Source organism: Watersipora subatra, chromosome 7 (assembly GCF_963576615.1).
Source record: "Watersipora subatra chromosome 7, tzWatSuba1.1, whole genome shotgun sequence".
NCBI classification, from domain to species: Eukaryota; Metazoa; Bryozoa; class Gymnolaemata; order Cheilostomatida; family Watersiporidae; genus Watersipora; species Watersipora subatra.
This window is the reverse complement of record NC_088714.1, coordinates 26445047-26468199: the sequence shown is the minus strand read 5'-3', so window position 1 is coordinate 26468199 and position 23153 is coordinate 26445047. Positions and strand designations below refer to the sequence as shown.

Below are 23153 nucleotides of genomic sequence, written 5' to 3'. Positions count from 1 at the left end.
CTCTACATACGACATTTTCAAGTTATGAAATGCCTTTTGATCGAAAGTTTGCTTCTACTTACTTACAAAAGATATTTCTAGGTAGGAAAAGCCGAATGACCTTTCGTATTTTGACTCGTTTGTTAGTTTGTTCTTTGGCTCATTTGGTTCCTGTGGGTGTGATGTACTATGGCCCGTTTGGTTCCTGTGGGTGTGATGTACAATGGCTCATTTGGTTCCTGTGGGTGTGATGTACAATGGCTCATTTGGTTCCTGTGGGTGTGATGTACTATGGCTCATTTGGTTCCTGTGGGTGTGATGTACAATGGCTCATTTGGTTCCTGTGGGTGTGATGTACAATGGCCCGTTTGGTTCCTGTGGGTGTGATGTACAATGGCTCATTTGGTTCCTGTGGGTGTGATGTACAATGGCCCGTTTGGTTCCTGTGGGTGTGATGTACAATGGCTCAGTTGGTTCCTGTGGGTGTGATGTACAATGGCCCGTTTGGTTCCTGTGGGTCTGATGTACTATGCGTCTCATTCACTTTCATGTGGTAGCGAAAGTCAGTAAATAACAAACATTTTGTTTTGTTCATTATATAGTTTGGAGTTATCTTGTATCATATACAGAGTAGGACAACTTTTGTTTTGTTTGATGACATAGTTTTTTGGTTTGTGCCGATGTAAATAAATACTTTTATTTACGTTCTGAAAACATTTATTCTGAACAAAAAACTAAGACAACAGTACAACACCCATCTCTTCTGTCCCCTGTACACTTACTTCCCACAATCTTTGCCTCATCCAGACAGTCAAAGCCAATGCTAAATATACAATCGTGTCGTTTTTGTTGCTTTTGTACATATGTACAAATATTACATTTGAGTTTTGTGGTGGCTTGGAACGAGTTAAGACATTTATATGATAAAAGCGGTTTTTATTTACAAAATTTTCTACTTATGAAAGGGCTTCTGGAATGAACTAATTTTGTAAGGAGAGTTTTCACTGTATGACAACTAAAAAGGACTTTGCTAAACTGTTTCACTATCTCTCAGTTTTTTGTCACTGACTGTGTGACAGTTTGATGACCTGTTGCCGTCAATCCTCAGGTCGTTAGTAATTAGCCACCTACAAAGGTGGTTAATTACTAAGGAGGCTGACATAAGAGGTACCGGCAAGTACGACGGTTTTATTAATTATTTTATATTGTGTAATAATTGTACAGTTTTATTTTTAGTACAACCTTTTAATTCAATAATTGCTAGTTATGTGATAATATTTTCTATTACATCAAAGATCTTCACATTTCTAGATCTCTGCGCGAGACACCAGACAATATAGCTCTGTGGATAAAACTTATAGAGGTGCAAGATGGCCTCCTCGAACAGCGAACTGATGATGAAAGCAGCAAACTGTTCACTGACAAGCTGATACAGGACAAGAAGTTGGCCATCTTAGCCCAAGCTCTTAAACACAACCCGTCTTCTCTTCAGCTCATGGTATGCATTCAGGTTATAATGCGACTCTTGTTTTTATTCAATTTCGATTTTCTCTTTTACTCTTTATTCTTGTCTCTGGTTCAGCTCAAGCGTCTCGAGCTGCAGAGCAAGAGTCTTGACTCGGCAGATCTCAATGAGGAATGGAGGAAACTAACATTTGCTCATGTGAACAATGTACAAGTTTGGAAGGGCTACCTACACCATGTCAAAACCTGCTTTTCCAAGTTAGTCATATATGTATTTCTGTTCATTTTTATGTCCTGTTTGTAAATCTGCCAACTATTCACTGGTCACTCAATTGTCAACTATCAATCAATCTATATTGGTGTTCGTCTTTTTGACAAACCTTGTGTCCAGCTATAACAATCAAAATCTTAGCACTGAAAAATCTGCACTGCGATGGATTTGATATCTAGACCTCCAGATATGGAAGTGGTAAACTTAACCATTAAGCTACACAGAATACTATAGATTCATTTAACAAACAATCATTACATTGGTTAAGATACTCACGCTTAAAGCGCTTGCTTGAGGTTAATAACAAGCGCTGTTGACCATTACGCGTAACAATTATTAAGCTGGCCCAAAACACGAGTATTATTTTAGTAAAGATTTGAGTAAAGATCTAGCTTTTCGAGTAAGTTACTCAAAATCATCAGGTAAATTTTCTACTACCCGTGCAGTGCTGGGCATTCAGTCGTTACTATAATCAGAGCCGTGTTCATCCAAAGCCACGGGTGGATGTTGGAAAAAGATTATATCACATGGAATCTGAACTGGGACATTCGGCTTAGCAGCCAGGCACGCTACCAACAGCACTACTAGGCCACCTTGCTGCTTTGTAGAATAACTGTACAGATAATTATTACACATGATGATCTCTCACCGCACATGTGATTCCCAGCGTATTAGTATTTTATAATTTTAGGAAACTAAACTGTTTTCTTGCCCTTTCTACTATATTCATTATTGTGCATGTATGTGCTAGTGGGCTATGGCAGATTTAGGAAGTGGTAGACAACTCCATATCCGTGATGTTAAGCAAAATACAGCTCTATCTTGGTCGTAATTAGGGCTTAGGCTGTTCATGAGTGATACAAGGAATATATGATACAACAGTAGTTCTAGAATGTTCTAAAGGTAAGGCACATGATAGGAAAGTGGTTCAAACCTGCTACTTGTTTTATAGGTTTACTATGAGCGTTTTAGTCAAAGCCTATGCCAAGTGTCTCAACTCTCTGCGACGGGTCAGCCAAGGGTTGCTTAAATCTCACCGCTGCCTTCCCAACACTGTGGAGCATATGATAGGTAGGTGCTTTGCAAGGTTCTTTTTTTCTCCGAGGTGTATGACTAACATGTGAATATAAGTAAAGGCGTAACTGCAAGTGGCCCTATTGGGACTACTAATATATTTATAGCATGACAACTTTATAATCAGGAAAAATTTGATCATGGAATTATTCATAACCATTAAGTGCGTTCATAAGCGCAGGTTATTGACCTGTGCTACTGAAAGTAGCACAGGTCAATTACAGGTCAATTACAAACCTGAATTATTTTCATTATTATTATTGTCAATATTTTTCAAAGCTTTTGTAGAATTTTTTAAAAGATATTTTTAAAAAACGCTATGAAGACAAACTTTACCAATATAATTATGTCTTCATAAAAACTTTTTGCTAAGAAAGGTATTGCTACATTGTGCTGCTGTTAGTCATTACGGGTAAGTTGAGAGAAGTATATGTAAATCCTTCCCAGTGCCTCAGTGTGTATGGGAATGTCAACTAAATTTCTCTATATACAGCAAGTGTATTGTGACCGCTGACTTGTGATGCATATTGTATAATAAGTGCTGGGGTTGTATGGACGCATGAGTACGGTGCGCCCCGGGTTACAATGTCCCTGTTATACCTTTTTTTTCGACTTACGATGGGAACACTATGTTTTTTTCTCCTCATCATACACCATTTTTTCTCTATACAATATCAACAAACCTTTTTCTCAAAATTTAATTTTTGCAGTCGGTGAGCTAATTACATCGGAATAAAGAAGATGCCGATAATTTATTTGCCGAAATCCCTCCCACAACACCTGAAAGAGATACGATGCTCGCTCTCTTTCAGTTCAGCGTCATTCGTTGTTATAAGCTGTAATGAAAACGATTGGTGATAAATTTTTAGCCGATGACAAAGTTGAAGTTTAGTTTAGTAAATTACATACTAAAACTTAGCTTTAAGTATGTGTTTAGTAAGCTAAATTCATTTAAGTTAAATTCAAAGTTTATGTTATACGTCTGTTTTGAAGATAAGAACTCCCTATGGTACAAACTGCGCATAGTACATGGTAATGTTACATTTTATTGCAGATCATAATCACTAAATATACTAAATACACTAAAGGTACTGTAGTGTACTACATCTACTAATGTAAACATACTAATTTGTTATTAATTTTAATATGTACAGTACGTATATGAAATTTTGATGTTTTTACCCGGGGGTGTTTGCATTAAACAATTACTGCGGGTTTCTATGTCCCTCTATTTGAAATTTTCACCTCACGGTGCCAAAACCAAAATTAATTAAAATCGTATATCGAGGGTCCACTGTATGTGGATTTATCTTGAGCTGTGAGCTAGTAAACGAATACAGCATAAAGCGAACAAGTCACTCGCCTCTCACCAGCTGTTGGATGTCTTTCCGGCCACCAACTCTCTTTTACCATCGAGCTCAGGGATGTCTGATCAATTTCATACAAAGACTTTATAACATCACAAAGGGAAGATAACACTCCAAGAGATTGCAAGTGGATGAGATTGAATGCTGATTGAAGTGTTTTGATAAATCTGTATCAAGCAAGACCCAAATTATCAACAGACTTTCTGAAGCAAACAGCCTCTCTGAGAAACAGGCTCTCTATGAAACAGGTTCTCTGAGGCTTTCTCCTTCCACTCGTGTTCAAATCCAGGAGTTGTGCTATTTTACATTACTCATGCTCTACTTTTTGTAGAAATTCTCTTGGAGCTCTGTGACCTACTTCACCTTGCCAATTGTACTGAAAAGGCAGTGGCCATTGCTCGAGCAATGATAGAATTCAATCTCCATCGCCCATCTTCGTGTGAGACTCATGAGCAGGCGGTCCAGTCGTTTCAGGATTTCTATGATTCAGGTGAGTATAGCGATGTTACCATATCTAAAATGTATCAATTAGCAAATTTTTATTATATTAACCCTTTAGCGGGCAGAGCGAGGTTTTTGGCTCTTTGCGATACGGCTGCTAATGGGCAGTGCGACGTTTTTGTCGTTTCGGTAACATATTTTATTATTGCAGTTTCTGGTTAGCTAAATACCGTTTTTTGTTTACTTTTATTACCAATAGCAAGCTACGATATAGTAGTTTCGGTTAGCCTCAAAAATTGACTTTAAGGTTGAAAAAAACGATCGTTTTTAGCAGTGATGAATAAATAAACTTTCGAAAAAAATCAGAAAATTGTTCTAAATAATTTATCAACTTTTATTTTTCTTGTTTCGGTTTTAGCTTTTATTTACTGAATTTTTTGAGAGTTTGACTTTAGTTTACCGTCATGGCGACTTCTAAAAGAACCTCCCGAGATTATTCTAATAAAGCAAGTACTAGTACCGAAATTACTAAGAGATTCAGAGCTGACAGTTACTTTTTAGATTTAGTAACAAGAGATGACAGTGAATCAGGTTTGAATTGTGATTGGAATGACTTTCCATCTGGAAGTGACAGTGATGAAAAGGCTGGTAGCAGTAATGATGAGGGTGTGAGTAGGAGTGATGCCAGTGCCTGGAAGAATATAACCAACATAAACAGAGATAAATCTCCTACAATTCAGCAGTTTATAGCAGTGACAGGCCCAGTATTTACTCCAGTAGATGCTCAACCAGTAGAGTATTTTGAAAAGTTTGTTGAGCCTGTCAATCCAGGAAGTACATTTTTGTGGGAGCTCTTTGTTACACAAATAAGTACATGGTGCAAAGACTGTGATGTGGGCCTTTGTAAAGAAGAATGCTTTCGAAAATATCATTCGTAAATAGACAATTATTATGAAAAGCATATATTTTATGTTATACATTTTTATTTGTTTATAATATATATATGCCTATGGACATATACATGTATACATATGCACCTTTAAACATAGATATATGCACATAATAACACACAGAAAAGTGTATGAACCTTTTAAAAAAAATTGATTTTTTGGAAAATTAATTCGCCCATGGGAGTCTGATTTAGTTTTGAAAATTCGCCCGCGAAACGGTTAACTTTATTGGCGAGTAAAAAAGACACGTTGATTTATTGTAATGTATATGCTTACTTTTACAATAATATATTGTTAACTAGCGTTGTCAACGATATTATATTGGTCATTATGCGTAATGATTATTAAGCTGGCTTCAAACACGGCTATTGTTTTAGTAAAGATTTAGACTACTGGTTTACCAGGTAAATTACTCTATTTCATGGGGTAATTATTTTGTTATCCATGCAACACCAGGCATTCAGTAGTAGATGTATATATACAGAATTATACTAAATACAGTGCATCTCATTAGGCCTACATGCATATACAGTCTACCCATAATAGAAAAACAGAAGATCAAAAAATATTTACTACTCAAAAGTAATGAAAAGACAAAGGCAAGTGGCAGCAGTAATTCCGATAGTCATGGAAACTGTGGGTGTACATCTGCACTACCGATGTGCCCTCTACATATACATGCAGTAGAGCACACTTTGAAGTTCTTTTAAATTGCCGGACATTCGCCTAGTTAATTGCTAGTTTTCCCATCATATGATCACAGTTTATATTACGATCACGATTACGATCACAGGATATATTACTAACTTGCCTCCAAACATCTTACCAAAAGTTATATATTGGTGTCACTAAAGGGATGGCTTTGCAGCAACAAAAGTGTGCATATCTCAACTGAAGCTTGTGAGAAGCGAGCAAATCTGAACTGAATTCAAATGGTTTTATTGTTCTAGTTATTTTAAACCTATTGTCACGGGCTCCATATGCTGCGTTCCAATTCATGATTTCAACCATTTGTGAAGACATAAGACAAATGTTACGATAGCTCTTAAAGCATTGTAGCAGCCCTTAAAGCATTGTAGCAGCTCTTAAAGCATTGTAGCAGCTCTTAAAGCATTGTAGCAGCCCTTAAAGCATTGTAGCAGCTCTTAAAGCATTGTAGCAGCCCTTAAAGCATTGTAGCAGCCCTTAAAGCATTGTAGCAGCTCTTAAAGCATTGTAGCAGCCCTTAAAGCATTGTAGCAGCTCTTAAAGCATTGTAGCAGCCCTTTAAGCATTGTAGCAGCCCTTAAAGCATTGTAGCAGCTCTTAAAGCATTGTAGCAGCCCTTTAAGCATTGTAGCAGCCCTTAAAGCATTGTAGCAGCCCTTAAAGTATTGTAGCAGCCCTTAAAGCATTGTAGCAGCTCTTAAAGCATTGTAGCAGCTCTTAAAGCATTGTAGCAGCCCTTAAAGCATTGTAGCAGCTCTTAAAGCATTGTAGCAGCCCTTAAAGCATTGTAGCAGCCCTTAAAGCATTGTAGCAGCCCTTAAAGCATTGTAGCAGCCCTTAAAGCATTGTAGCAGCCCTTAAAGCATTGTAGCAGCCCTTAAAGCATTGTAGCAGCTCTTAAAGCATTGTAGCAGCCCTTTAAGCATTGTAGCAGCTCTTAAAGCATTGTAGCAGCTCTTAAAGCATTGTAGCAGCCCTTAAAGCATTGTAGCAGCTCTTAAAGCATTGTAGCAGCCCTTAAAGCATTGTAGCAGCCCTTAAAGCATTGTAGCAGCTCTTAAAGCATTGTAGCAGCCCTTAAAGCATTGTAGCAGCTCTTAAAGCATTGTAGCAGCCCTTAAAGCATTGTAGCAGCCCTTAAAGCATTGTAGCAGCCCTTAAAGCATTGTAGCAGCCCTTAAAGCATTGTAGCAGCCCTTTAAGCATTGTAGCAGCCCTTAAAGCATTGTAGCAGCTCTTAAAGCATTGTAGCAGCCCTTTAAGCATTGTAGCAGCCCTTAAAGCATTGTAGCAGCTCTTAAAGCATTGTAGCAGCCCTTAAAGCATTGTAGCAGCCCTTAAAGCATTGTAGCAGCCCTTAAAGCATTGTAGCAGCCCTTAAAGCATTGTAGCAGCCCTTAAAGCATTGTAGCAGCCCTTAAAGCATTGTAGCAGCCCTTAAAGCATTGTAGCAGCTCTTAAAGCATTGTAGCAGCCCTTTAAGCATTGTAGCAGCTCTTAAAGCATTGTAGCAGCTCTTAAAGCATTGTAGCAGCCCTTAAAGCATTGTAGCAGCTCTTAAAGCATTGTAGCAGCCCTTAAAGCATTGTAGCAGCCCTTAAAGCATTGTAGCAGCTCTTAAAGCATTGTAGCAGCCCTTAAAGCATTGTAGCAGCTCTTAAAGCATTGTAGCAGCCCTTAAAGCATTGTAGCAGCCCTTAAAGCATTGTAGCAGCCCTTAAAGCATTGTAGCAGCCCTTAAAGCATTGTAGCAGCCCTTTAAGCATTGTAGCAGCCCTTAAAGCATTGTAGCAGCTCTTAAAGCATTGTAGCAGCTCTTAAAGCATTGTAGCAGCTCTTAAAGCATTGTAGCAGCTCTTAAAGCATTGTAGCAGCCCTTAAAGCATTGTAGCAGCCCTTAAAGCATTGTAGCAGCCCTTAAAGCATTGTAGCAGCCCTTTAAGCATTGTAGCAGCCCTTAAAGCATTGTAGCAGGCCTTAAAGCATTGTAGCAGCTCTTAAAGCATTGTAGCAGCTCTTAAAGCATTGTAGCAGCTCTTAAAGCATTGTAGCAGCTCTTAAAGCATTGTAGCAGCCCTTAAAGCATTGTAGCAGCCCTTTAAGCATTGTAGCAGCCCTTAAAGCATTGTAGCAGCCCTTAAAGCATTGTAGCAGCTCTTAAAGCATTGTAGCAGCTCTTAAAGCATTGTAGCAGCTCTTAAAGCATTGTAGCAGCTCTTAAAGCATTGTAGCAGCCCTTAAAGCATTGTAGCAGCCCTTAAAGCATTGTAGCAGCCCTTAAAGCATTGTAGCAGCCCTTTAAGCATTGTAGCAGCCCTTAAAGCATTGTAGCAGCTCTTAAAGCATTGTAGCAGCTCTTAAAGCATTGTAGCAGCTCTTAAAGCATTGTAGCAGCCCTTAAAGCATTGTAGCAGCCCTTAAAGCATTGTAGCAGCCCTTAAAGCATTGTAGCAGCTCTTAAAGCATTGTAGCAGCCCTTAAAGCATTGTAGCAGCCCTTAAAGCATTGTTCGCATAATCAAATATGTTGGTAATTCTATTCCATCTCATGATTTACCTTCAAATTTCTTTCGCATAAATAGTATACGCGGAGGGGGTGTACATGTGGAGTTCAGATTCCAACCGTGTGTACACACATCGCTATTAAAGGCTTACAATAGTTTTTCCCGGATTAGTAAACATGAAGGTATACAGTAGGTGGGTAGGCGTGTGGCTCTCGATGCATTTGGAATCTAGCTGGTAGCGAGATGTAAGTGTACATCTCAATAAAAATTGAGACCTTGTAAAAGTTAGTGTTCGTAGGCAATAACAACCAATCACTTTTTATGTAACAATCGCCTTCAGTGAATTCTAAAAATGTTTTTATTGGATTCGCTCGCAAGCAATCTTCTCATTGATTGAGTAATTATCGTATATCATTAAAAATACCTTGAAGTTTATGGATAAAACAGGGCCTAAACAATTGCTTATCAGATGCCTTCATGCAACGATAGAGATGTTTTCACCATTACCCCTGTAAGGGTACGCGTAAGAAATCTAAAAACAACCTCCATTTCCTCAGTCATGGAGACCTGTTTTGCTTGATCATCATGACAATGTGATGCATGTTAAACTTATTTAAATATGGGTGTGTCACTTTATTGTTATATCCTGAAACTCTGCTACAAGCCATTATTACGTTAAAATTTTGCTATATTAGTGAACGAAACATTTTGTGGAATTGTGTGCTCAGGCAAGTACTACCTTAAAAGTCAGTGAATGGCCATAAATTACAATCATAATACAAAAATTTGTCTGTTATTTTACTAATACAGTAATTCCTCGCTTCTTTTCGGCTCACCTTTACGATTTCATTACTTAGCAGTTAAAAATGTTCGTTAATAAATTAAAAATAAAAGAAAATTAATTAAAAAATTAGAATACATAAATATATATACATGAAATACATAAACGCAAGCACGTGACCTCCGCACAGCAAATCCAGTTAATCACAAGTATGAATATTCAGACCAGATAAAGTCCATACTACGCCCTCACTACGTAAGTGCATTCTCTGGCTTAAAATACTGAGACTGAAGTTGAAATACAAACTGAAAGTCAATGGAGATATCTTCAATTTACTTACTTATTTTATATGAAATAAATATAATAAATATAATATGTTTAGAGGTTATAAGCCATAAGAACGCTGTGCTGGGAAAGACATATGAGAGTGCTACACTGTCATGGCAAGGAATCACCGGCTAAGGTGTAGATATAGTGTAATAATACCTATCAGATTGTGCTTGTTAAGGCAAACATTGAGTTGTATTCCACAGGTCATCTTAGTTTTATACTGTTTGAAAAATTTTGTTACTCGTGCCACTTTCACGTACTATTTTTATGGTAATTAAGGTTTATGCATTTGCTAGCAAACAATACAATGCTATTTTCTAGTTCAAGTGTTCTGGTGTTGAAATTTGGTTCATACATATACTTCAAAAAATTAGCTTCTATTTCACGGATTGTCACTTATCGGGGGATACGCCTGTCCCCATTAACTGTGAAAAGTAAGGAATTACTGGTATTGTGTATATCATAAATAGTAGTGGACTGTGGTCCATAAAATCAGTAAAAGCTCTTTACCGATGTTTACTACCTAAAAACCTTAATTGAATGTGCAGGAACAAGTGTCAAACTTTTCCATCGTAACTAACTCTTTTTGTTATTCCATAAAAACCCCGTGAGATGCATCAGCTATTGTTAAATCATTACTCTATTATATGTATCATTCTGTTTATTAAACCATCACGTTGTAACATACATATTTTTTGTTGTTCCATCATGACACCGCGATGCATGTTGTTCTATTGCCACGTCATTCTGTAATTCCCTCATTTACTCGTTTGGTAATGTCACAGGTGCTGTAACATGTGATATATTGTTTGATCATTACGCTGTGACACGTGTCACTTTATAGTATAATAATGATACTGTAATGCGTGTTTCGTTGTTCTTCTCAGGAGTCCCTAGATTTGGGGAACCTGGAGCAAAAGGATGGTGTAATGCAACTCAATATAAAGTGATTCCTGCTCCACTCAAATCTACTGGTGAGAGTTAAAAGAAACTTTATTACTAATTTTTTGAGATTTGTAGATCGTAGATTAAGATTAAATCCTGGATTATTGCAGGACTATCTTCTCAAAGGATATAATATGTGACGGAAATTCGCAAAAATACTTGCAGCTACATGATCCTGGCATCACATTTTTCTCACTATTGAAAATAGCGCAATCAAATCAGATAAGATCCTTTTTTCAAGCAAAGCACCACGGTTAGTCAAAAATTTTAGTTAAGCTGTGTTTCATGGACAAATTTTTAAACTGCAGCTAACCTGATCTGTCTAAAGAATGGTGGTGTGCATCTACATGTATTTTTCGATTTTTCACATTTTACGGTCAGGGCTGATTACCATAAACCTCAACAACTGTAGATGTTTTTACAACAAACACTGCTTTATGAGTGTTATAACTTCTCATGAAATATTCAATAGACTGTTCCATTGAGATGTGTAGAAGTTGGGAGTCTGATTGAAGGTATCATAGGATTGCATTTTTGTCACTAACTACACTAAATATTGTCAAATCACGCAATGTCAAGGTCACTACGTGTGTAGAAAGTCATGAGTTTTAGGTCCGCTTGACTAACATCAGGGTTTATGTAAATCTTTATAACTTATCTTTCATTTGATTTTTTATTTAATCCCATTATGACTGTTATATGTAAGAGAATAATGTGAGTATATCATGAATCATAAAAACATTTTTTGTTTTACAGTCTTAATTTTTTTGGTCTTGGATTTCACTATTTGATTTTATTGGTACGTTGTGTCTTAGTGAAGTTAGCCGCAACAGCTGGTCAGATTTGTATCAGAAAGGAGTAGAGATTAATGGAGATGTGCAATGATCTTTGTTATATCCAAACAATTTAAATTTCATGCTGACTAACATTGCCTATGGTGACTTTCATAAGTATAATCCAAAACAAGAAGTTGTCTTTCTTCTTGGTAACTGATTTCTCAATGAAGGCTCTCCCTTTTATGTTTTATAAGAGTGCTCTGAAGAGTGCCGACACGTGCTTGCTCAGTTTTTTTGTCTGTTGATATCGAAAGCCTTTTAATTTCATGGTTCAGCCATTGATTGCATTCACAGCTGCCCAAGATGAAGAAGCAGAGGAAAAGCTCTTGGAAAGTTGTGAGTCGTCGAGCAGAGCTGAGACCTGGCTCAGACTGGAGCGCAGCAGACAGCTATCCCATTGGCTACCTTGGAGACCAGCAGCCAATGAAACGGATGAAGACTGCGAGGATCCCCATCGTCTAGTTCTGAGTGATGATTTTGTGGATTTGCTTTTTTATGTAGAAGGTGAGACATGAGACAAGGGTAGCCAAGTATGTTATGCTTTCTTAAAAGTTAATGCTAAGCAAAGCTTTAAGTTTGTGTCACCAGGTGCTACTACCACTTCTTACTTCTTGTATTTGAAACGAGCGTCTGTGCTATTCCTTCGCAACAGTAAAATGTTCGCAAAGCTACATGTATATAATCAATGGTATTAGGGAAAATCCATGGCCTGTTCACCATACACTCATCGAATAAGTGTAGACAGGTTGCAAATGTCTAACTGTTTAATTGATTTAGTTAATATGCTTTACTGTACATTACGTGTTAGGTATAATAAAATTAAGAATTGTCTTATCCTTATTAGTCTTTGTATTATTAAAAAAAGCGAATGTGTTGTTATGTTGTATTTTTCTGAAGTTCATTAAACTTATTTGAGCTCTTGTCAAAGTAAATAATCAAATGATCAATTGGTTCAAACGTCCACTCAAAAGGTCAAATATTCCATAATAACTAGTATATCTTTGCTACACACTCTACCGCTGAACTTATGCATTGCCTGGTCTACGCTTCATCTAAAGTTCCTCTAAAGTTTATCTAAGGTTCATCTAAGGTTTATGTATGGTTTTAAGATCCATCTCAGGTTCATCTAAGGTTCATCTCGGGTTCATCTCGGGTTCATCTCGGGTTCATCTCGGGTTCATCTCGGGTTCATCTCGGGTTCATCTAAGGTTCATCTCGGGTTCATCTCGGGTTCATCTCGGGTTCATCTCGGGTTCATCTAAGGTTCATCTCGGGTTCATCTCGGATTCATCTAAGGTTTATCTCGGGTTCATCTCAGGTTCATCTCAGGTTCATCTAAGGTAAGGCAACAATAATAACCTTTTCTCACTTCATCAGTTTAATTTTTAGCTGTAATGCATGTTCTTACATTTAGTTTTTGCGTAGGTTTGTACAATGTAATTGTTTTACTGCTATATATAATTACTTGACGTATTTATCATTGTTTTCTAGGCTCTAAAATAACAATATAACATATGCATGTTAGTTGTTAAGAATATTCACTTCAACATCTGACGGTTTTAATGTACAAAGCAAATACTGGAATGGATCAGTTTTGTGTCAAAGTTTGAATGTGCTGGTTTGGAAAAGCTTTCATTTAGTGAGGGAACTTGGCGAGCCATCCGCTGCTTTTCTGATGACAATTAGAATAAAAGAGCAAATAATTTTTACATATCGTGCTGTCAACTTGCTATGTATTATGTTACTCTAGTTTTTAGAACTAGCGTGAAGGTTTCCTCTAACCAATCATAATAGTCAATACAAATATAGAAGGCAATCATTCAGTAAGACTATAGTAATAGGTGTTTAATTTGACGATCATTTACTCTTTTCTGATCATGTTAACTATATAGACTCCAAGACTAGACTCGCTTGACCATTCTCCAGAAAGTTGTCTTAAAAACATGAAAGCAGGTTCAACAACGGAGGTGCTGTCGCCAACTAAATTCTAGGATTCTCTCTTCTTTACCGTCTTCTAGTTGTATACTGCTAGTTGTGTAGTCATTTGCAGTTTTTATCTGGTATTTCAACATTGAGAAAACTCTCCTGCCTTGAGGCTAACATCTTGTTCGTGTTTAATTAAATTAAATTAATCGTTTAAATTATCGTACGAATTAAATCTGCATTTATTTACATCCTTCATTCATTTCCTTTCGTAGCCAACTTCCTCTTGGCACATTGATAATATATATAGTGTTAAACTGTTAATCCATTCACATCTGGAGATTAAACTATTGGCTTAAAATAGTGTGCCTATATCACCACCAGCTGTCACAAGAGTTTTATCACCTGTTAAGCAGTGCCATCACCTGTCACACTCAGCCCTCTCACATTGCCAGTTTTGAGGCGTTGTAAGTGACTCGACATATTCTTATCTTATACCTCTCACGTCGGTCTTAATCATTTTGACCACTCCGTGATAGGCTTCAGAAGGTGTTTCTCATACGTATGGTTGAGAAGTCTGCGCTGACTTATGGAAGGCAACTTTGCTTTGCTTCTGCTGCTTGGGTGTTTTAATGTTTTTCTGTTGTTCTATCGCGCAGCAAGTTGAACTGGGAGGGTAGCTTTACAGCTGTCTACATCAATTTCAAATTTATCACACAAATACTGTTTTACTCCTTTACCTCGCAGATTGCCCTCATTTTGTTCAATTCGTCGCTAGCATTGGAATTGGGAGTGTCTTGGGCGGATATGACAGCTTATGATGGATGTATTTGCTTTTTTATAGTTTTGAAAGGAAGTAGGTAAAAACAGATTTGTTATGTGTGAACTTAGTATGAAGGTTAAGAGGAAATGCTGTCAAAGACCATTGGGAATATTTATTTGCATTTTTTCAGATGAGCAGCTGAGAATCGCGGCTCACTTGCGTCTGCTTGATTGGCTCGGACTCGGCTCTAACCACTGTCCGAATAGTTACTCACACGTTCTGTCGGGTGTCAATCAACTGCCGCGTGTCACCTCACCAGAAGGCTGTCAAATGCTTGTATGGTCTGACCACCTACTCAATGACCTTTTTATATCTCACTGCACTGAGCAAATGATGTCCCAACTGACCGTAGAAAACAAATCTAGGCTTATAATCCAGAGACTCTACCATCAACTCGACCACGTAGGTTTGCACCGCACCCATGTCAAACAGCTTCTTTTAGTTTACAGATTGAAGGTGCCTTAGTATTACATATACTCTAGCAGTTCTATGTCTTTGGAGCTTAATTGGTTTTTAAATATTTTAGGTTGGGTGAGGGCATAAGGCCAAGCTGGCCTATTTGAATAATGAGTTTCCTCCCGCAGTATGTTTTTGTACCTGTTGATGTATAGGATTTCCTTTGCAATGTAAATAATCCTGTGCCATCTGCATGCTGATTAAGAAGAAAAGGATCCACAGATTGTCTTTGCTATATTTTGTGAAATTATATTGACTTGTATTTAATTTACTTTGTTGTTTTAGTGTTAAAACTTAATTATTATTATTCATATGTTCAGAGTTAAATCTGAACATTTTTAATACACTGTATTTTGTTCTTATTCATATTCAATGTCGGTCCAGGAACTGGCTTCACTACATTGCTGTTAGTTTCATCTTGCTGCAGCAGAATTATTCAGCAGGAAATGATAGATCTTACTTTCAACTTCCGATTGCTGCGGCAAAAATATTGTCATGCGCTGCAGGTGCTTGCAGGTGCTCGCCGTAACTGATAAAAAAGAAAGTAAGAAGAAAGGAAAGGAATTTAAGAATTATGCAAAGTCTATTCTATCTCTTCCAGAGAATAGAGCGAACCGAGAACTCTGGCTGACGTTTGCTCACTGTAATAGAGAACTCGGTGGGTCAGCAAATAAATCATTTACGACGTGACAGTGTTTGTCAGTGCTTTTGTCAGCCTTTATTTGCAAGTACTTAGAGAATGTCTGTTGTTAGAAACCATATGCGATTATTGCATGAAAAACTTGTAGGGTTTTTAAAAACTTGTGACATCTAAAACTAGAAAGAGTTAAAGGGTGACTACCATCGAACTAAAAAAAGATTTTATCAGAAAATTTAAATATTTTTTTATTATTTGAGATTTTGTTTGTTGCTTTAGGTGATCTGACTGCCAGGATGTTTTAAGATTAAAATCGGCAAAACTTGATTGCCGTTAAAATGCTCAGAAAAAAAGATGTCTCCAAAAATGACGACAATAGTTGTGTTTCCAGTTTGTCCTTCTCGTTATGACATCGGCTATTCCGTTCAAGTTGTTATGTTATTGACATACATTTTATTTTGTATTTGCTCATAATTGTTGGAATAAAACTTTAAATACAACCTCAGATACATTGCTATAAACGTTTCAAATGAGTTAATGATAGGCTGGTTAGAAATTTGCCAAATTTTTTGTTCGAAAACCTCTGTAAACATACAAATACCCATTGCCGATGAGGCTGTGTATTTATTACTTATAAACAATATGCATGACTATTGATGTCATTTTAGAAGTCTGTGCACATCTTTTTCTTCTGAGCGTTTTAAACGCCATCAAGTTTTACTGATTTTAACCTTAAAATATCCTGGCTGTCAGATCACCTAAAGGAATAAACAAAATCTTAAATGATAGAAAAAAATTCATACTTTTTGATGAAATCTGATAAAATTTGATGTGAGTGACTCTTTAAACACTATTAAAAATTGGTAATGTTTGAACCATGTATTAGTGCCTTTTATGTGTGGGAATCAGTTGACATATTGTTTTTCGTCATGAGTTGCTCTATCCTGTTCCGACTGAACATTTAGTTGTCATTATTGCAGTATTTAATCTATGCAAAGAACTTGTTATTGATATTATAGTTAATCCGTAGGTCTTATTATAGACACAATATCCATGGATTACACGCTACATAATAACCACAGTGATTCTAGCTCAACGCGCATAGATTCTGCCAAACAGGATGCAGAGTTTCCGTGGCAACCAAAAATGTAGTGTCATTTCATATTTTGATAAGGCATTCATACTTATCAATGTAAACTCACCTATTGCGGAAGTATTAATTAGTTTACAAATTTATATTTTTAATGTTATAGCGAATAAGGACCAGAGCGAGCCCAGTCGAATACACTGCATTAGGAAGCACTTCTATATTGTGTTTAACATAGTCTTCTTAATATATTAGTAACAAATTATTGCTTCAAATGTTACTGTTGAATTAGTTGTTTGTTTTATGTTTTTAGAAGCTAGTTTTTATGATAATTGTTATCAATATTTTAAACGAATTGTTTATCGGGTAAGTGTTGCTTATTTACATGTATGTATGAGTAATTTGTCTTATTTTGGTTGTAGGATTGTACTCTGAAATGGACCAGGTATATGACGCACTCGCCGTGCCAACTTCCTGTTCCGGCAAGGAGCCTGTCACCAGCAGCCGATGTGAACTATGGTGGCAGGTGGTTAGCGGTGCTGTTGCTCAAAAAAAGCCATGCGTAGATAAACTGCTTGCCATTTCAAGGTAAAACCGATTTTCTTCAAATTTAGGAATAGTTGATTGTTTATGTCTGTTTCCTTTGCTTTTGGAAATTCTTGTCCGATGCATTAGTTGCCCATGTGTATTATGTGTCAAAGATTAAGGCAACTGTCTAAATATATTATTACAGCTGGCTTGTATGTGGGGCATTTCCTTCAACCACCCCAACTGCATCACATAAGCTTATGCTGGTTCGAGAGCTAGAGTCCTCTCTAAACAGTCTGTCGGAAGGGGTGAGTGTCACTTTATATTATTATAGCTCAAATAGCATAATAATATCTAAGTTGTAATAATAATATCTAAGTTTTATTGATATGTTATAAATTGAAATTTAGAACTATCTCTGTTACATACCCTGTCGAAAACTTCTCTATTGTACTGTGGATAGTAAACTATATTCCTTTACAGTTTTGATTTAAACTTGGATTTTTTTCAAATGTCAACACTGTTTACTTGCCCATTTTTCAAGTTTGGATTTTTTTCAAATGTCAACACTGTTTACTTGCCCATTTTTCAAGTTTGGATTTTTTTCAAATGTCATCACAGTTTACTTGCCCATTTTTCAAGTTTGGATTTTTTTCAAATGTCAACACTGTTTACTTGCCCATTTTTTAAGTTTGGATTTTTTTCAAATGTCAACACTGTTTACTTGCCCATTTTTTAAGTTTGGATTTTTTTCAAATGTCAACACTGTTTACTTGCCCATTTTTAAAGTTTGGATTTTTTCAAATGTCAACACTGTTTACTTGCCTATTTTTCAAGCTTTTTCACTATTTTTTATATATTAGTCTATATGTATCTTCATGGTAATTTATATTTACAAATTTCACTTCTTTTAGCTCTTGCTTCCCACATCCTACAATTTTCGCTTCCGTCTCACTTATCTTTTCTACTACTTATTGTAGTTGAAGGGGCCGAAGATACAGCATGTCACTAGCCTGTTGACATACTTGCTGCCATGCTACTACTTGGTGCTGACTCTCACTAAAGGTCTCTCAAGGCTGGATGCTCTGCTTGGTCATTGGAGTACAAAGCTTGCCCGTCAGTTTAACAAATGTCACTTGAAGGCCTACTACATCAGAGTAGCCGCTGTGAGTACAGGTCGCGAGTCTGTCTGTGCACCGCAAGAGTGCTTCTATTTTAGGTCGATCACAGCGACTTGGCACGACTTCTTTGGGCATGCCTTCGAGATGGTTGGTCACCTTGCCTCTCCGTGGTTTCTATTCATCTATTCATGAAAGAGTGGAGATGGAAATGACACTTCTCACGGCTTAGCAACGACCTTCAGATCAGTAATCTCCAGATTAACAAGCATAGATTTATCTTGTTGATTAATGGTGATATGATTTTTTAAATATGAAGACATTTGAAGCATGTTTCATAGGGCCGGATGCGATGAGTAGAATTCGGCCAGGCAAAATGCCTGTCAGCATTCTTTTAGCCTATTAAACCTTGTCAATGTTGGCAGTGTTTATGGGTGGGGCCGGACAGTGGAGACATAAATCAAGGTGTGAGAATGTACCATCAATAGCCGCGTAGTTTGTCAAGCCAGCTGGTCTGTACTAACCACAGCACGCCATCTCCAATCACCTCCGAGTTGCAAGCGTTCCTGTCATTCCAACTTTCAGATTATTATACTATATTTACCGTTACTACTATTGTACACTTGCATAGCATTAGCTTGCAGAATCTTTTGCCAATTTTTCCTAGACAAGATTTGCAGTTATTTTTTGCCAGGTGAAAGGATTATTTCAAGACCATAACAAGTCAATTTCGTTTGCCAATGAATTGCAAGCATTCTTGTCATTTCACTGTTCACACTATTATCGGGGTATGAGTTGTGTGGGTCTCACAATGTTCATCATTCCTAGCATTGTGGTTATCATTGGAGATCTCTCCGCGTCTGTTATTTCCAGTTTCACAGTCATAGCTTCTGTATGTGGTCATATGCCTTTGTGTGTAGTCATAGGTATCCGTATGTGCGCTATTTCCAGTATTCCTGCAGCAGGTCTCACTGTGTCCACCATTGCATTATAATTGGAACGCAACTAGGAACCTTATTAAAGGATTTGTCACAAGTGTCCCCATATGGGGACAAACGTGTGCTCTAAATAATTGTTAGACAAATCAATCATATTAACAGTCTTATCCAGTATTTCTCAAGACATTAAACCGGAGAACGTTTTTGATATGCAGCGTATTTTTAAACTCCTGGTATTATTTGAAACCTGCATTTTTAAGCCAATCGCTGAGATATCCTTTACCGGATTTGTTACATTTCATTAGCGATTAGCAAAGTTTTTGTAAAGTTAAGGCAAGAATTCCCCTTATTTTAAAGGCGTGGTTTTAGAATTTAATTTAGTGGTCATTATGGTAAGGCAACAGATTAGATGGCCAGAATGGATGTTCTTAAGTAGATGGTGCCTTGTATCTTATGATTTAATGTGACAACTGAATATGTAGCGCTGCATCATTCATACGTTAGCCATCACTCTCCTGGTTGGCTAGTAACCGGTTGTTAATTTCGTGTTGAAGTATTTCCTGACCAATAGATTGAAAGGCTAGTTTTACCTCAGCTTACATATTCTTCACATGGGTTAAAGGTTGGGGTACTGTTATAAAACAAAGGTGCATGAAGGGATGACAGTTTTCTAGCATCATTGATACCATATAAGTGAATGTTCTAAAATAAACACAGCATAAAATGAGCTATCACCGTGGTGTAAATCATTTGACTAATGCTGCTAGATAGAGGGGTAATTCATGTAGAAATACCATACTAATCAATTATGGAAATATAATAACCAACTTAATAAATTGTATCAGAACAGTATACACGCATTTGGGTTGAGGTATGTATGGATATGTACAACCGTCACCAGCAAGGAAAATAACTACTATAGCTAAGTACAAGCTCATCTATTTCAATGCTTTAGTTTTATTAACATTTCACATTTTTCTGGCTTTATATCTGACATTGTGTGTGTGCGTGTGTGTATATAAATATATGTGTATGTATATATACTTGTATGTACATAGATAGATGTGTGCATGAATGAATATAAGTATACATATATGCATATATATGAATTTCTGTGTCTATGTATTTGGACATGTTCATGTATATTGCTATATGTATGTGAATGTGTGTATATGGATATATTTTATGTGTACGCCTGTATGCAGATGTATATATCAGCAAGGTTACACAGAATAACATTAGATTCTTCATGTCTTTAGACACGGTTACATTAAAATAAACTACACTCGCAGACCAAACAAGTATTTAGAAATTGCATCATAGCTACGGGCAATAGTTGATCCGCTTCCATCCTCTTGTAAAAGTCTTGTTTACAGAAGCGGCTCTTCCAAATGCAAGCATGTTGCATGACTTTCAGCATTCTGCTCGATTTCATTGTACAATAGAGAGAATTTTACATATACCTCCGATTTTGTAGTGTGGGATGAACTACTCATTGTGTGCCAAAACGCCTGGTCTGTGTGTTGTCTATTGTATAAGGATCTCAGTGCGTTGTCTATTGGCAGCCAATACAATATATGCACCATAAACAATAAATATTCTGTTGTCACTAAATATAGATTGTCACTGATTCATAAAAAGGAATATGCAACACAGTCGTCTTGTTAGTCTTTGATAAATTCTCATGAGATCTGGAGCTCAACTATAGAGGCCCGCATACTAGGCTATTTAAATAATGCACTGCAGCTGGATGTTTCTATGTTATGCTACTGTCTATGAAGTCTATAGAATTTAGTATTTTTGTATCTTATTTAGTTCACAGACATGTAGCTATAGTCTTTTAAATGTACGCATGAATATGCGCTTGTATGTATTACAGGTGCTGAAGTATATTCACAGAGATCTGTACAAGTCAGTTACCCCTATCTTCCGCTCTATGCTACAGACCGCACTCAATGACCTTCCATATTCTAGCGAGCTATTGCTCGAGTATCTGGCTATGGAGAGGTCAAGCCATACTATGACCAGAGTTCGACAGTTTTTTACTTCTCATCTAGCGGTAGACCAGGAGAGCGCTACTGTGGCAGAGATTGACTCTGTAGAAAGAGTTAGACCTACGGATGCCGAAGAACTTGGTACAGCTGGACAACACGATGCGACTGAAGCTTCTAACGTTACAGAACATTGCGATGTGGCTGAACAACTGGATTCTAGATTAGAACTTGGTGCTCCGGGAGAGTTTGGCACTAAAGAGTTATTGGCAGTATTTGCTGTGTTATTTGAACTGGAGCAGCTCGAAAGAATTGAGGGAGCAGGTGTGGCAAAATTCCTTTTTGTTTTCTCACCATTCTCTCTGCTTGTATTATATTTCAGAGTGACTTCACTTTTCATTAAATTTAAAGATGTCTATAAATAAGTTGCTGCTTTAATGATGGTTTCTTGTAAAACTGATTTATTAATTAGACTATACGGACAGTCCCGTTCGCCATGAGAGATCATCATGTGTAAATAATTGCCTACATAATAGTTTCGCGTTGCAGTAAGTTGGTCGGGTGGCGCAGTTGGTGGTGTGATTCACTGGGAATTCAAATATCTGGGTTTGATTACCATGTGTGGTGAAACTTTTTCCTAAACTCAGCTTGGCTTCGCACAGCCGGCCGACACGGCTCTTATCATAGTAAAGATTATCTAATCTGTTATATTGCTTTAAAGTGTGCTATAATTCCTATCCATGGCATGGGGTCTCTACCCTTTGCACGCAAGTTCAAAATTGTAGAGTTTAAGGATGATATAATTTTACCCAGAGTAGAAATTTGCACTCTTCATTAAGGTAAACAGTAGCTATGATTTTTTGTGATCTTGCCTTATAAACTTTTTCGTTACACTTCAGATATGGCCAATCGAGGAATAAACAACAGAATTCGTTCTCTCTGCGCCAGATGTCTGGCTAGAGTGAGCCCCAACTCGGTGCTCTTGTGGAGGCTTTACCTGTACCACGAGGTAAACCGCATTATCTCAGCTTGGCCTATAGTTTTCATCAATTCAACCAGCTAACTAATTTGTATACGAAATTAATTTATTCCTTGTATTTGTTTTATATGTTGAAACCATCACATGTTGAACCAAATATTCTTATAAAAATACATTGTATTTTCTTTAATTTGTTCCAGAGCACAAAAGTACTAATTAGTTACCTTTTAAACTTTTTTATCAGCTTTTATACTTTTAATACACAATTTTAAAGTTTTGAAAAATATTAAATGTCAAATGTCATGAATAATTTCATGTATCGGGATAACTATTAGGTAAAATTTTATGTTGTAGCTAAAAAAATCCTATGTTGAGATGATTGTCAGTCCATGTTTGACTTACAATGTTTATGTTTGATATTTGAATTTTTTCTTTCTCTAGTTGAAACATTGTTTTTAGGTTAAATATGGAAGTCGTGCAAAAGTGGAGTCTATATTCTATGCTGCAGTGCAAGCTTGTCCATACGCCAAATGCATTTACGTAGATGCCATTACATACATGCCTGACCTGCTAACCAAGGTTGTCGGTATAGCCGAGGAGAAAGAGGTGCGGATCCATACACCCCTAGATGAGCTGGACATCCTTTTACATAAGGAATAGATGTTATTTGTTGTTCTATTTTATATGTTTACTCGCGAGTAAAGTAGTTATTTGTAAAGATATATTTTGATATTCGATTTGGTGAGATATACCTTGATCTCAGGCTTCTCTTGGGCTGTTTGACAATAAATACGCATTAGTTTATAAAGGAACACAAATGGGTAACATGTGAAGCTGAATGATGGCTCTGTGTGCTACTTATGATATATGGTTAATTTACTGCAACAAGAAAATAATGAAAACCCATAATTGTATTTTATTCGTCAATTAAAGCAAATTAAAAATCCATTACTGTTTTAGAGCAATTTGCAAAAACAATAGTATTTGTTATGGCCACCACCGAATATCAATCATCCGTGTCTAG

The 23153-nt window shown here is 36.9% G+C and overlaps 1 protein-coding gene across 1 annotated transcript in view; it reads left to right on the top strand.

The window, feature by feature from the left end:
• Positions 1-22935, top strand: part of LOC137400603 (nuclear exosome regulator NRDE2-like) — a 33779-nt gene extending 10844 nt beyond the window's left edge. The window contains exons 8-21 of the mRNA XM_068086934.1: positions 1291-1477; positions 1562-1701; positions 2667-2785; positions 4487-4645; positions 10756-10842; positions 11944-12153; positions 14526-14797; positions 15368-15509; positions 16998-17163; positions 17309-17411; positions 18084-18269; positions 21039-21474; positions 22050-22159; positions 22589-22935. Of these exons, the coding sequence (XP_067943035.1) occupies positions 1291-1477; positions 1562-1701; positions 2667-2785; positions 4487-4645; positions 10756-10842; positions 11944-12153; positions 14526-14797; positions 15368-15509; positions 16998-17163; positions 17309-17411; positions 18084-18269; positions 21039-21474; positions 22050-22159; positions 22589-22789 (2518 nt within the window). The 3' untranslated portion in view covers positions 22790-22935. The remainder of the gene's footprint in view (positions 1-1290; positions 1478-1561; positions 1702-2666; positions 2786-4486; positions 4646-10755; positions 10843-11943; positions 12154-14525; positions 14798-15367; positions 15510-16997; positions 17164-17308; positions 17412-18083; positions 18270-21038; positions 21475-22049; positions 22160-22588) is intronic.
• Positions 22936-23153: the final 218 nt, after the last annotated feature.